The 13,275-nt window shown below is 35.6% G+C and overlaps 1 protein-coding gene across 4 annotated transcripts; it reads left to right on the forward strand.

Moving 5' to 3' along the window:
• Positions 1-1,952: 1,952 nt before the first annotated feature.
• On the forward strand, positions 1,953-10,751 carry LOC136227886 (uncharacterized). 4 transcript variants are annotated; one of them, XM_066016654.1, is made up of 12 exons: positions 1,953-2,090; positions 3,542-3,701; positions 3,896-4,103; positions 4,215-4,287; positions 4,360-4,464; positions 4,564-4,717; positions 7,193-7,262; positions 8,667-8,719; positions 8,840-8,897; positions 9,000-9,240; positions 9,330-9,402; positions 10,388-10,751. In XM_066016654.1, exons 2-6 carry the CDS (start codon positions 3,656-3,658, stop codon positions 4,579-4,581), a joined length of 450 nt encoding a protein of 149 aa, XP_065872726.1. In that variant the 5' UTR covers positions 1,953-2,090; positions 3,542-3,655; the 3' UTR covers positions 4,582-4,717; positions 7,193-7,262; positions 8,667-8,719; positions 8,840-8,897; positions 9,000-9,240; positions 9,330-9,402; positions 10,388-10,751. The 4 variants fall into 4 exon arrangements, with proteins under 4 accessions (XP_065872726.1, XP_065872725.1, XP_065872728.1 ...); XM_066016653.1 differs by having other exon boundaries at positions 4,564-7,262; XM_066016656.1 differs by having other exon boundaries at positions 3,941-4,103; positions 4,564-7,262.
• Positions 10,752-13,275: the final 2,524 nt, after the last annotated feature.

A 13,275-nucleotide genomic window follows, 5' to 3' on the forward strand; every position in this document is an offset into this window, starting at 1 on the left:
GTAAAGTCATAATCTGCATAGATTATTATTTCACTTCATCATTAATTATCAAATTATAGCATACAACAGATAAGCACATTTTGCTTTATTAGGCAATGTTAGTCATATTTTCATATTCTTTATTTGGTAAAGTTTACAGATCTAGATTTTGTAGTAACTGCCATTTTCCCTAGCTCAACAAAAGGGGGATCAGACCCTCTTTAGGCAAGGAAAGTAGTAACTAAGGCAAGCAATATAGGAAAAAGAAGGAGTCTCTAGCATTATGCCACGCCACGTGGACCATGACAAGACCCACCATTGTTCTCAAGGAGAGCGTACATACGCCTTGACGGATCTAAGAATACCAAAATGCGCCTTTATTACCATCCATGAATGGGAATAAATACAATTAAATGGTAATTAATAGCCATTAAAGGGGAATAAAGACTTGACTGTTCGAATACCTCAACTCTGAGGGTTTCAATACTAAATGATGGGATTAATGGAGAATTGATAGCAATTAAATATAAGTAATGACATGACTGTCCATCTACATCTCCATAACATCCAAATATCATACATGGAGAAAAAGGATAATTAACCAAACGATCGCGGATAAGGAGGATCGCCAAAGCAATGGCGTATGAGGCAAGCCTTAGAGGTGGCGGATCTACAGATTCCTCAACACGCCACAGATGGTCAAATGCCTTGGGAGATCCGCCGTCAAACCACCATACGCCCAAGGAACGGCAAAGCCGATTCCCAATAAAGGCAACTAATAACCCATTAATGAGCTAATGGTCATACTTGAATAAGATCAGTAACCGCCATTAATGAGGCATTAATGGAGACTTTCTAGTTACCAAGAGTTATAACTACATGAGTATAAATAGCTTGCATCCCAAGCTATTGAGGTACACTTACTGATTCTCTACTTTTGTGCTTACAGTTTATTCTCAGAAATATTACTGACTTTGGCATCGGAGTGTCCCCGGCCGATCCCAACGGTGCCTCATAGGGAAGTGCTCCGATCAAGAATTTTTTCACAAGTTATCATTAATAAAATCTACAATCCAAATAAAATTGAGTCAAACTAAACTATTGGGGATCGAAATAAGTGAATTTATATTATATAATGAATATATGGTTTTACAAAAGAACAAACAAATAATGTAAATTACCTTTTGTTGTTTGAAGAATTAGATCAATTGCTTCCCAACTTGCTCAAAATCAATGAAAACGGCTAAAACAAAATGTTTCGGTGAAAAGGAGAATAACTCGATTTTTGCAGAAAACGTTACTATTTAAAAACTGTTTTTATTTGATTATTTATTTGTTAAGAGTTTAAACTAAAATAGATAACTTAAATATAGAAGAATAAAAATGTAGTGGATTATATTAACATAAAAGATTTTTTTTTAATAAAAGAATCAATTTAATTAAAGAGCCGAATCGGCTAAAAGAACATCGTTTAAAAAGGAAGGTGGACATGCCTACTCCCTACAAACAGACTCCGACACAACCACCCTGGCTAGCCTATGGGCTGCAATGTTTGCTGAACGTTTCACAAAAGAGATTGAAACTGAACCTAACATTTATTTAATATTTATTGTTTACTTATTTAAATAATAACATGTATTGAATTAATTATGTTGTTGAGTAAAAAATTATTAATTATATATTAATTGAGTAAATATGAAATATTTTATGATAAGTGAGGTCCACTAAAAATTGGAGTAACAAAGTGCTATAATGATATGCGCTTAGAGGATGTTATTTTTGATAATGCGGACGTAGAAAGTAACAAATTTTGTTACATGAAGGATACTCTTGTATTTTCCAACTATGAACATTAATTATTACCTACCTATTAATTAAAAATATTTCATAAAAAAAAAAAACTTGCGAAATATAAAAAAACAAAAACAAAAAAGCATAGAATTGCCTGTATATCTTATAAAAACCAAAGGCAAAGCCCACCCCCGCACACCTATGCACAAGCTGGCCTTTTTCAATTTGAAACTGAACTTAGAAAACCTTCTATTACTGCAGTTGGGCAAAAATCCCCATTCTTGGATTGTAAGGCACGAATTTCTACTCTCTTTTCTGTGGTATGCTTTCCAGCTCAAGCTAAGTAGGTTTCTCTGATGCAATTAGGGTGTTTTGTATCAATGGTATTGTTGCTATTGGTTGTGGAATTTTTAGTTTTTTTTTTTCGGTCTAGAACATTGGTGATTGCATGGATTGGAGGTCATTTCTTTGTTTTCGAACTTAAATGAATTGTTGGTTTGGGAAGACATACTCACTTTAGTAACTGTGATTTTGTGAATGCAGGGTTTCCCCCTCTTTTTTCCCTTATTTGTCAACTTTAAGTGTTAGGTATTTGATTGACCCCGAAATTTATAACTTTGGTGAATCAGATTAATGTAGTGAGGTGATGAAAATGAAATTTTTGTGTACTAAGACTGTTTGATATACCTGATAATAGGAGTGTAGTGGTGAGAAATGAGAAGAATTTCATTGAGATTTTAGGTATAACTTGGAAGTTATGGGATCTTTAAACGAATATAATGATGGAATTGTTATATCAAAAATAGCGAACTGATTTATCCACATATAGCGAACTGATTTATCCACATATATCTAGGTTGTTTGTATTTGTGTGCAATTTGTTAGTATTTTTGGAAGATTGAGTGGAAAATTTATTGAATTTATGGTAATTTATGTTTATTATGAACTTCAATTACACGTGTTGCTCTTATTCGTTCTTAGATCGAATGTTGCTTGTCATTTTAATTATTTCCAAAATAATTGTTTGTATAGTTATTGCTTACATGTCCCATGCATCTACGTGAGCTTGTCCGTTTGTGGTTATTACCTTAGTGGCTATGGACTTTCTAGGCATTTGAAGCATATTTGAATCTATTTGGAAACTTAGAGGAAATTTCAAAGTTCTTATGTGGTCATGAATTGCGCCCTATAATTTTCATTTAGTGAACATAACTAGTGCATTTTTTGATTTGTAGAAGAAGTTAACGTTAGAAAGAATAAAGTTGTTTGATTTTCCAATTGCTTCTATTATTATTTTTTTCCTTTCTGCATTTTCTTTTCAATTCGTTTAATGAAACTAAATTGGAAAAAGATGCATGTATTTTTCTTTCACCTGGATATTAAGTTCTGTTGCAACAATTATGCCCTTGGAGCTCCTTTATATCTTGCTAGTTGGGTCAATTATTGGCATGACGCTTAGGTGCCGATTATTTTGTATATTGCCCTGATTATTTTAGGCTGCTGTTTCTGGTTATTCCTTTCCATTTGGATTTTGCAGTTTGTTGACCTCATAATTTGCAATATGGTGCCAATTATATAATTCAGTTTCGATCCCTATTTTAGTGCATAGTATGTTATCAACTTTCAGTATCAAACTTAGTTTGCTCTTTGAAACCCTATGCATTTTTATGCTTTCTACTAGAAATCAACAACTTTGCATTTTTTATCCCGGAATAAACGTTTGTTCATCTCATATAAGTTGCAGTTTATTTATTTATTTTTGTCATGACAGAGAGCAGATGCATCAACTGACTGGAAGGAATTTACGAGTACTGATGGAAGAAAGTGAGAAATCTAGTGCTGTTTCCTTAGAGCAAACTATTCTTACTTTTTAGGCCATTTTCCCATGGAAGTTACTAAAGCTATTTATGATGATCTGATATTCATTGAAGGTTTTTCTCTTGTACTGTTTTTAAGTTTTATAGTTTAATTGTATTGTGTTACTGTGGATTTCTTACTTTTATTTGCTTTTGTTTTACAATGCCTGCCTCAACTTGGCCTGTGAGTGAGTTGACAAAGCATCTAAAGTGGAGACACAAGCTGAAACCTTGGCTGATTCTCATTCTTGTGCTTCATGTTTTCCCAGCTGTAGATAAAACACTATCTAATGAGGATGCTTCTTCGCTCACAGCTCGAGCAGAACCATCAATCCCTTGTTCTGTTGTCCCTGTTGCTGCTGCTGCTAATTCACAATCTCAGTCTGTACCTGAATCATCTGCCTCACCTGCATTTCCGATGAAGTTCAGAAAACCGATAATCCAATCTCTGGAACTTTTGAAGTCACTGCCACAGAGGTTGATACCGCAACAACAAAAATATAGTTCAAATTTTCTTTTTCTATTATTTTTTCTATTGTTTTATATTGTGAATATCATATAGCTTAAATTGCTCATCCTCTCCTGCAGAAACAACTCCAGCAACCTTTCGGGCATAGATGATCCTAGTTCTGCTAATAATGCTTCTGCACAGGACAAAGAGGTGATCTAATGTCTAACTGTTTGGTAAAATTATTTTCTTTATAAGCAACCTGATTCCATCAATGCTTTGCAGGAAGCTGCAAAAGATGTGCCAATATATATAGCTGAGAAATTCATTAATATTTCATCTGAAGAAAAAGCAGTTAATCAGGAGCCCTTAACTTATGCTGATAAGCTGGTACGAATTGAATTTCTTCGTCTCTTATCTTGTGCCACAGTGTTTCTAGTTGTTTATGTTTTAGCTATTTATTTTCATTTTTCATGATGGTTGGTGCAGCATTGCCTCCACTCCTGATTCAGATGGCGAAAGTAGGCATAAGAGACACAACAGAATTATCGTAGTGGTTCTCGTAGAAATGGTTCTCATGATGAACTTGAAGATGGGGAATTTGATGATAATGGGGATACTCGGTAGTTATATCATCGTACAGGTTGCTTCTCATTCCATTATCTGTACTTGAGGCTGTTTTCTGTAGGATACCCAATATATTTGCAGCTTACTCTCATCTGTATCTGCAGTGGTTCTTTCTTCTTATACCCATGTTTGAGACTAGTATTGTCGCATGGAAGTTCTTTTATGAAAGTGCAAAACAAGTTAATCTGAAATATATGTGAAATTTCCTTAGCATACACTTTACAGCCGATTCTGGTTATTATTTATCTGAATTTAATTTGACTTCACCGGATGGAGAAAGCTGGGAAATGAATAGTTTTCAAATATTCTGATGTTTCCGAGTTTCCTATTTCCTTTGCTCCGTTCTTTCAAATGTTTTCTTGCAGTTATCAGAAAATTATTGTCTGAAATAATGTTCTTGAAAGGAGAATAAAACATGATAATTTTGTTTTGAATTTTTTTAGAGGATCCACAAGAGGGCGAGCCTTGGCGCAACGGTAAACGTTGTTGTCGTGTGACCAAGAGGTCACGGGTTCGAGTCTTAGGAGCGGCCTCTTGCCAAATAAATTGGCAGGGGAAGGCTTGCCCCCAGTACACCCTTGTGGTGGGACCCCTCCCCGGACCCTCGCTCAGTGGGGACGCGTAGTGCGACCGGGCCGCCCTTTTTTTTTTTTTTATTCTAATGCTGGGGAATGTTTGGTCTTAATTGAATCAGTATTCTTAAATTTATTTTACTGAAGCTCTCAAATACGCATATTTTTCAGTTACAGTGTCTCCATGCAGGGACATCTGAAGCTATTACTGTCTTTATCCAGCTAGTGAAGTATTTGGATTTACTTTTTCCAACTTTCTGTCAGGATTAGGATTCCTGGTAATAGAAGATTAAGGCAGAAATCGAATATAGGGGAAGAGAAAAATAAGAAAGAAGAGAGAACAGAGAAATAGGAAGAGAATCTCAGAAAATTAGAGAAGATAGGTTAGGAAGAAGGAGACAGGAAAGTAAGCTTTGATTCAATATTCATCTAATAATTTTCTATACAAAGGAGAACTGTAAATAGGAATAGTTACAGCAATTCCTAAATAACAACTATTTACAGCTGTAACTAATAGGAATAGTTACAGCAATTGATCACCAGAAACAATTGTAGTCAATTACCTCCTTCCGTTAGCAAACACATGCTCTTTCCAGTCTGTTGCAGGCATTTCGGTGAGCAACCAAATTAGGTTTAGCTAGAAAGCATACCACAGAAAAGAGAGTAGAAAGTTGTGCAATACAATCCAAGAATGGGGATTTCTGTGCAACTGCAGAAAAGGGAAGCTTTTTAAAGCTCAATTTCAAATTGAAAGAGGTATGCATGAAAGCAGGGCAGAGAAGAGAAGACAGGTGGCGACCAGTGATGGCTATTGCCTGTCCCTTATTTTTTAAAAAAATTTCTATTTCTTATTATTATTTTTTAATTTATTGGTTCTTTTTCACTAATTTATTTCATTGCTTCATTAGGGACTTCTAGTTTTCCTAAACTATAATTTGGAATCTGCTGAAGTAATTATTATCACAATTTTCTTAACATTTCCTGAATCGGTGAAATAGGCCCACTCGACCGATTCACCACCCATTCCAATGATTCACACACTAATTTTTTTATAATTTAGATTCGCCCTATAGATCCCGCTCTAAATAGAGCTGAACCGAATACTGCAAAAATATTTTGATTTGATGTTCCATTGGGTTCTTATTTGATGCTTTGAACCTTGTTCAATTAAGAGAAACATAAGTATAGTGATGAATAATCATTGGATTGGACTGTTAAAGGACTAAGATGAAACCATGTGTTATGCTAACTGTTGGTATGAGTTATGAAAATAATCCAGAGATCAATTGAAATATCTATGCTTTTCTTTAGTTTCCTTTTATTTTCTTTCTTTGTCTTGCTTAAAAGATAGCCCATGTTAACCTGTTTCTTGGACCTGTTGATTGTGTTGCTTTTCCCCAAAAGTTTCATCCTCACATCTTCTTATGAGCATTCATAGAATTTCTTTTTAATGGCTATATAGGACCTCTTATTGTTGAAATCTCGGTTTTATCCAACCGTTTGAGGATTCGTGCCTCTGCATTCTCTCTATCGTTTATCTCTATGACTATCACTGAATGCATGGTTTCTTTGCTTTTTATCTTTATTTTTGTTATTTGTTTTCTATATCCTACTTGCATGACTATCAAAATTTCATGAAGCATTGCTCGAGGTTCTTAATAACCTGCTGTGAGCATCATGTAAGCTACTACAAACTAGTTTGCTCAGCGCTTTCGGCTACTTTTGATCAATATTAGTTCATTCAGAGCTCTTTGGTACTTCTTCTCTTCATTATTTGATTCTCCAGCACTCTATCCTGATCAGGAGGGAGATCTAAATGGCATTTCTTAGTGTCTTCTCACTCTTTTAATTTATTTCAACACGAATGTCTATTACTATTCTTTTGATTTAATATATTGCTCTTTTCAATTATTATTCAGATATTATTATAATGAAAGGACAGGACAATCTAGTTGGGAGAAGCCCTTTGAATTGATGACACCAGTTGAGGTGAGGTCAAGTTAATTATGCTTCTTAGCCTTTTAATTCTTCATGGTTAGCGGCTTTTCTTTCCTGCTAGTGACCTTCTCTTTTGCATTCATTGTCTTGTTACATAGTTGTTAATGGCAACACCATGGCACAAGGTGCACAAGGCTCAAGGCCCTGCGCCTTAGCACCCCCTAAGGCAGGCGATGTTGCTCTGGCAACGCCAAGGCGCGCCTGGACAGGGTTATCGGAGGCCCACCTTTTGTGGCACGTTATTTTTTTAGGGTTTTATATTATTTACCCACATGTTCCATCTCCACCATTGGAACTAGACACATCTAGTGTCCAAAAATAAACAAAAACAAAAGGAAAGCAGACTGACCTTCAAGTGGAAAATCGCGGAAAAAAATTAGAGAGAGAGAGAAAGAGAAAGATGCATAACGGGAAACAAAGGGAAAGAAGAAGCACACGACAACAGTAAAATACCACAGAAAAAGTAGCAAACAATGGCAGAAGTTGAAGTTGGAGACTTTTGATTAGAAGTAGCTCTTAGCCAACTTAGGATTTAATATTTAGTTGAACACTTTAACTTTAGAATATAGGGTTTTATTGCATATTAGAATCTATGATTAAGAATATTGACATGATTTCATATTTATTTATGACGTTTTGATTTTACAGTTTACAAGTTCTTATATTTTAATATTATCAGTTATGGTGGTTCTATATAATTTTATTCTTTTAGTGCACCTTGTGTGGCGCGTGGTGCCTTGTGCCATGCACCAAGGCTTCAAGATCCTCTTGAAGAACTATTTCTTGTTGATTTATCGCATAAGATTGGCTGATGACATATCAGTATTGTCCTTCCATGTATGTGAAGAGCTGTCCTCATAATCAGACATTGTTAAGGAGAATTTTCATTCTTCTTACTGCTCCAATTCCTTCTATTATCCTCTTTTCTCCTTTCTGCATTTTCTTTTAAACTCGTTTACTGAAATAAATTGGAAAAAGATGCATGGGATTTTTTTTTCACCTGGATATTAAGTTTTGTTGCAACAATTATGTCCTTGGAGCTGCTTTATCTCTTGTTAGTTGGTTCAATTATTGTCATTATGCTTGGGTGCTGATTATTTTGATATTGCCCTGATTATTTTAGGGTGCTGCTTCTGGTCATTCCTTTCCATTTGGATATTGCATAATTTGCAATATGGTGCAATTATATGATTCAGTTTCGATCCACATTTTAGTGCATAGTATGTTATCAACTTTCAGTATCAAACTTAGTTTGCTCTTATGAAACCGTATGCATTGTTACGCTTTCTAATAGAATTCAACAATTTTAAATTTTTATCCTGTAATAAACATTTGTTCATCTCATATAAGTTGCAGCTTATTTATGTATTTATTTGTTTATTTTTGTCATGACAGAGAGCAGATGCATCAACTGACTGGAAGGAATTTACAACTACTAATGGAACAAAGTGAGAAATCTAGTGCTGTTTCCTTACAACAAATTGTTCTTACTTTTTAGGCCATTTTCCTGTGGAAGTTTCTAAAGCTATTTATGATGGTCTGATATTCTGGTTATGCATGTCCTTTAGATATTACTATAACAACGTCACCCAGCAGTCAAAATGGGAAGTTCCTGAAGAATTGAAGGTTTTTCTCTTGTACTGTCTTTAAGTTTTATAGTTTTATTGTATTGTGTTACTGTGGATTTCTTACATTTATTTGCTTTTGTTTTACAATGCCTGCCTCAAGTTGGCCCGGGACCGAGTTGACAAAGCATCTATAAAGTGGAGACACAAGCTGAAACCTCGGATGCTTCATCCTTCACAGCTGGAGCAGAACCATCAAGCCCTGTTTATGTTTCCCCATCTGCCTCATCTGTTGTGGCTTCTTCTGTAACTAGCAATCCAGATGAAGTTCAGAAAACCGAGAATCCAATCTCTGGAAGTTTTGAAGTCACTGCTACAGGGGTTGATACCGCAACAACAAAAATGTAGTTCAAATTTGCTGCTTCTATTATTTTGTTATGATTGTTTTATATTGTGAATATCATATAGCTTAATTGCTCATCCTCTCCTGCAGACACAACTCCATCAACTTTTCGGGCATAGATTATCCTACTTCTGCTAATAATGCTTCTACAGAGGACAAAGAGGTGATCTAATGTCTTAACTGTTTGGTAAAATTATTTTGTTTATAAGCAACCTGATTCCATCAATGATTTGCAGGAAGCTGAAAAAGATATGAAATTCACTCATATAGCTGAGAAATAAATTAGTCTCGAGTTCTCGAACTGCTAACGTTATTCTTTTCTCAAATTGCTAAACCATTTTAGTTATAAACAAAAATTAAAGAAGCATGAAACACTATGGAAAACCTTGGTAAAACACCAACATACCACACTAACCTTTAATTAGGTCTAGTAATATAGATTGATTACTATTTAACTATGGTGCATCAAATAATTAATTATGATCATGTTGAAGATGTTCAAACAAACGACAAGCATTAAGTAAAGGATAGCTAGTTTTCTTGAGAATAATAAGAAATTTGAGTTGAAATAGTAATAGCAATGTCATGATTATTAACTAAGACCCACCATAGTTTTTGAGATTTCAGGCTTTTGGATTGCATCTGAAAATACTACTTTTCTTTAATAGATAAATTAGTAAAACCTTTTGACCCGAGGACTTCATACATCTCTTCATTGTAGCTGAGTATGAGAAAACTAGAGCCAATTTCCGGTGTCACTAGTGATTGGTAAAATATGTTGCTCCCTTATGTTTCATGTCATTTTTCCTTGGAATTGACTTAGCATGCCCTTTGTCCACAAAAACATTTCCAATCATCAATCTTCACTGAGTACCCCAAATTCTGGAGAATGCAGAAAAAATATTTTGCAAACAACTTTTAAAGATTAAGAAAAAAAAGCATGAGAAGTTGAATGCTTTTTACAATGATGTCAAATTCTTTTGATATTATCAATTTGCTTCAAACTTCTGGAAGGGATATAATTGTCTCCTCCATTAAATCATTTTATGTGATTGTTGTTTGCTTGCTGAAGTGGGTTCCAAGTCACAGTGTTCCTATTCATTTATGTTTTAATTATATATTTTCATTTTTCATGATGGTTGGTGCAGCATGACTCCAGTCTTGATTCTGATGGCACAAGTAGACATAAGAGACACAAAAGAGATCATCGTACGTGAAGGTGGGGAATTTGGTGATAATGGGGATACTCAGTAGTTATATCATCGTGCAGGTTGCTTCTTTTCTTCATTCCATTATCTGTACTTGGAGTTGGATGATGTCTGAGACAAGTATTGTCGCATGGAAGTTCTTTTATGAAATTGCAAAACAAGGTGATCTGAAATATGTGTGAAATTGCCTTAGAATACATTTTACAGCCGATTCTGGTTTCTGATTATTATTTATCCGAATTGAATTTGTCTTTACCTGATGGAGGAAACTGGGAAATGAATAGTTTTCAAATATTCTGATGTTTCTGAGTTTCCTATTTCCTTTGCTTCGTTCTTTCAGAAGTTTTCTTGCAGGTTATCAGAAAATTGTTGTCTGAAATAATGTTCTTGAAAGGAGAATAAAATATGATATTTTCTTGAAAGGAGAACAATGTGGACCACATCTGGTCCCTATTCTTCGACAAGTAGTCATCTTGAAATCACAGTCTCATATTTCGGCCGCCGTGTTGGTCAATGACAATTACACTGTATGTGTGATCCGGTATGTTGTCCCACCATTTTTTTTAGACCAAATGACATGATTTTAGCAATCAGATCCCTCTTCAATGCCCAATAATCCATTTTGGCATATGCCTGTGTATACCTCATGCACAGTCGTTGAATCAACTATTGATACATAGCCAACCATGTCGAGTGGTGTTCATTCTTTATCAAAGCGGCACAAAGTGGTTTCCTATCTGCGGAGCTAAATGCCTTATAGAGATAATTGTCTCTAATTCATATAAGGATGTTCTGCCCATGATGATATTATATGCCAAAGGCTTTTCCTTGATGGAGAATTCACAATCACCTTTCCAGACCATATCTGCATCACCGAACTAGCATTCTATCACTACTTGACCTCTCACTAGGGCCGAATGGTATGTGAGACCTATCAAAGGGGTAGCCACCAGCTCCACTATGACCGTATTTATCTATAGCTTGTTGAAAGTGATGTGAGTGATGACATTCATAGAGCTTCCAATATCTACTAGGATTCGTTTAACCCGGTATCCCTTTATCACTACCGTAAGGATTCAGACATCTGCGTGGGGATTCGATATGGGATTAGCCAAAGAGAATGAGTAATTGAAGACATCATACCTTTTGGTATGTAGTTGTATCTTGACTGTCAAACCTTATGTTGGGAGGCTCAAAATTTGACCACCCCACCCCCCCCCCCCCCCCCCCCCCCCCCCCATCTATCACATTGATTAATCCCTTCAACTTCTTTGACTATGGTTAATCCCCATTGTCGTCAGATCCATCCCTTCGGTTTAACAAAACAATCTAATTTTTCTTTTTCTACCAGTCTTTCTATCTCTTTCCCCGTCTCCATGCAATGTTCAGTATCATGGCCCCTTACCTTGTGAAAGCGACGATAAACTTTTATGTTCTTACCACAGTGTTCCCACGCCTTTCGGTATGGGATACTTGACATCTATCTTTCTTATACTATTTTCAATCCACATTAACACCCCATGGTGACTGCTGCTCCAATTTTGGCTTTTCACCTGATCTCCTTGAGGGTTCGCTACGAGCACTGTACTTCAACCCTCTTTATCATTTTTCTTTTATCAGCACATATTTTTTCGATCCATGTATACACATATTAACCTTGCGTGCATGTTTGATACGGTGAGAATCCATCCCGAAACACCAAGTTGGGACCCCTTCTACAAAGTGAAACAATCTGGAAACTTAGTGCAACTAGGTAGAAAGTGAGTGAAATGGGTTGAAACTTAATGAAAAGCAAGTGAAAGTGGGTGAAAATGGGGAAGGAGGCGAAGCAAAAACTGATCGCATATGGGAAAGGTCGATCGCCTGTCATAATTATGTCCTTGTAGGGGACAAAGGCGATTAGAGCCTTTTTTACGCGTAGACTAATCGATCTGCCGATCGCCTCTGTTTCTCAGAATGGCTAGGGTTTCGTGACCTCAACCTCATTTTTTTTTTTAAAATGCATTCCTAATTGGTGATTAGGGCGTCTACAAGCTCAATAAAAAGGTGTGTTAGGGTTTCATTTCAAAGGGGGAGAGTTTTAGAGCCGATATTGCATCTAAAGCTGAGAATTAGAGAGAGAAAGTGAATATCATACTAAAGAAAGAGTTTTTAAGGAGAGAAAGCTTAAAGCTTGAGTTTTTAAGAGAAATTCCACACTTAAGAGAGTATGCTAAAGAGGTTTACTTAGGGTTGTAACAGCTTGAAATGATTGGGAAGTTGGTTTGGGTTAGATTCGTGGAGAAACATAAAGAAAATAACTTGGTTTATAGCTTTTGGGTGTTTCAAAGGGGTTCTTGACATGATTTCGAGTGGAGGAATACTTCATCAGGCTCGTATGCACTTTAAAGGCACGCTTCAAAAGTAATAAACTGAGGCGTATACAAAATCTTGTGTTAGTTATGTTTCGATTCAAGCATTGTGCAAGTTTGTTCATTTTCTGGAGTTTTTGGACGAACATCTGATTGCCAATCGCTATAGCTGATCACCTATTCATCATAGACATCCAGGGCCGATATCCAGTCAACCATAGGCAATTGACCACCCTTTTTACACTAACTCCTCAAAATGGTCGTCAACGACCTCAAAATGAAAATATTCAAGAATTAAAGTTGTTCAGAACGACATTTACCATGAAACCACATTTTTTATTTTCCAAAATCACATTTTTTAGAGCTTTCTCTCTCTAAAAATTTACTTTCTCTCTCCTAACCAAACAATACCTAAATGACCTTAAAACGAAAATTTTCAAGAATTAAAGTTCCTTAGAATATCATTAACTCTTTGAA

Source organism: Euphorbia lathyris, chromosome 4 (genome assembly GCF_963576675.1).
Source record: "Euphorbia lathyris chromosome 4, ddEupLath1.1, whole genome shotgun sequence".
Classification (NCBI taxonomy): Eukaryota; Viridiplantae; Streptophyta; class Magnoliopsida; order Malpighiales; family Euphorbiaceae; genus Euphorbia; species Euphorbia lathyris.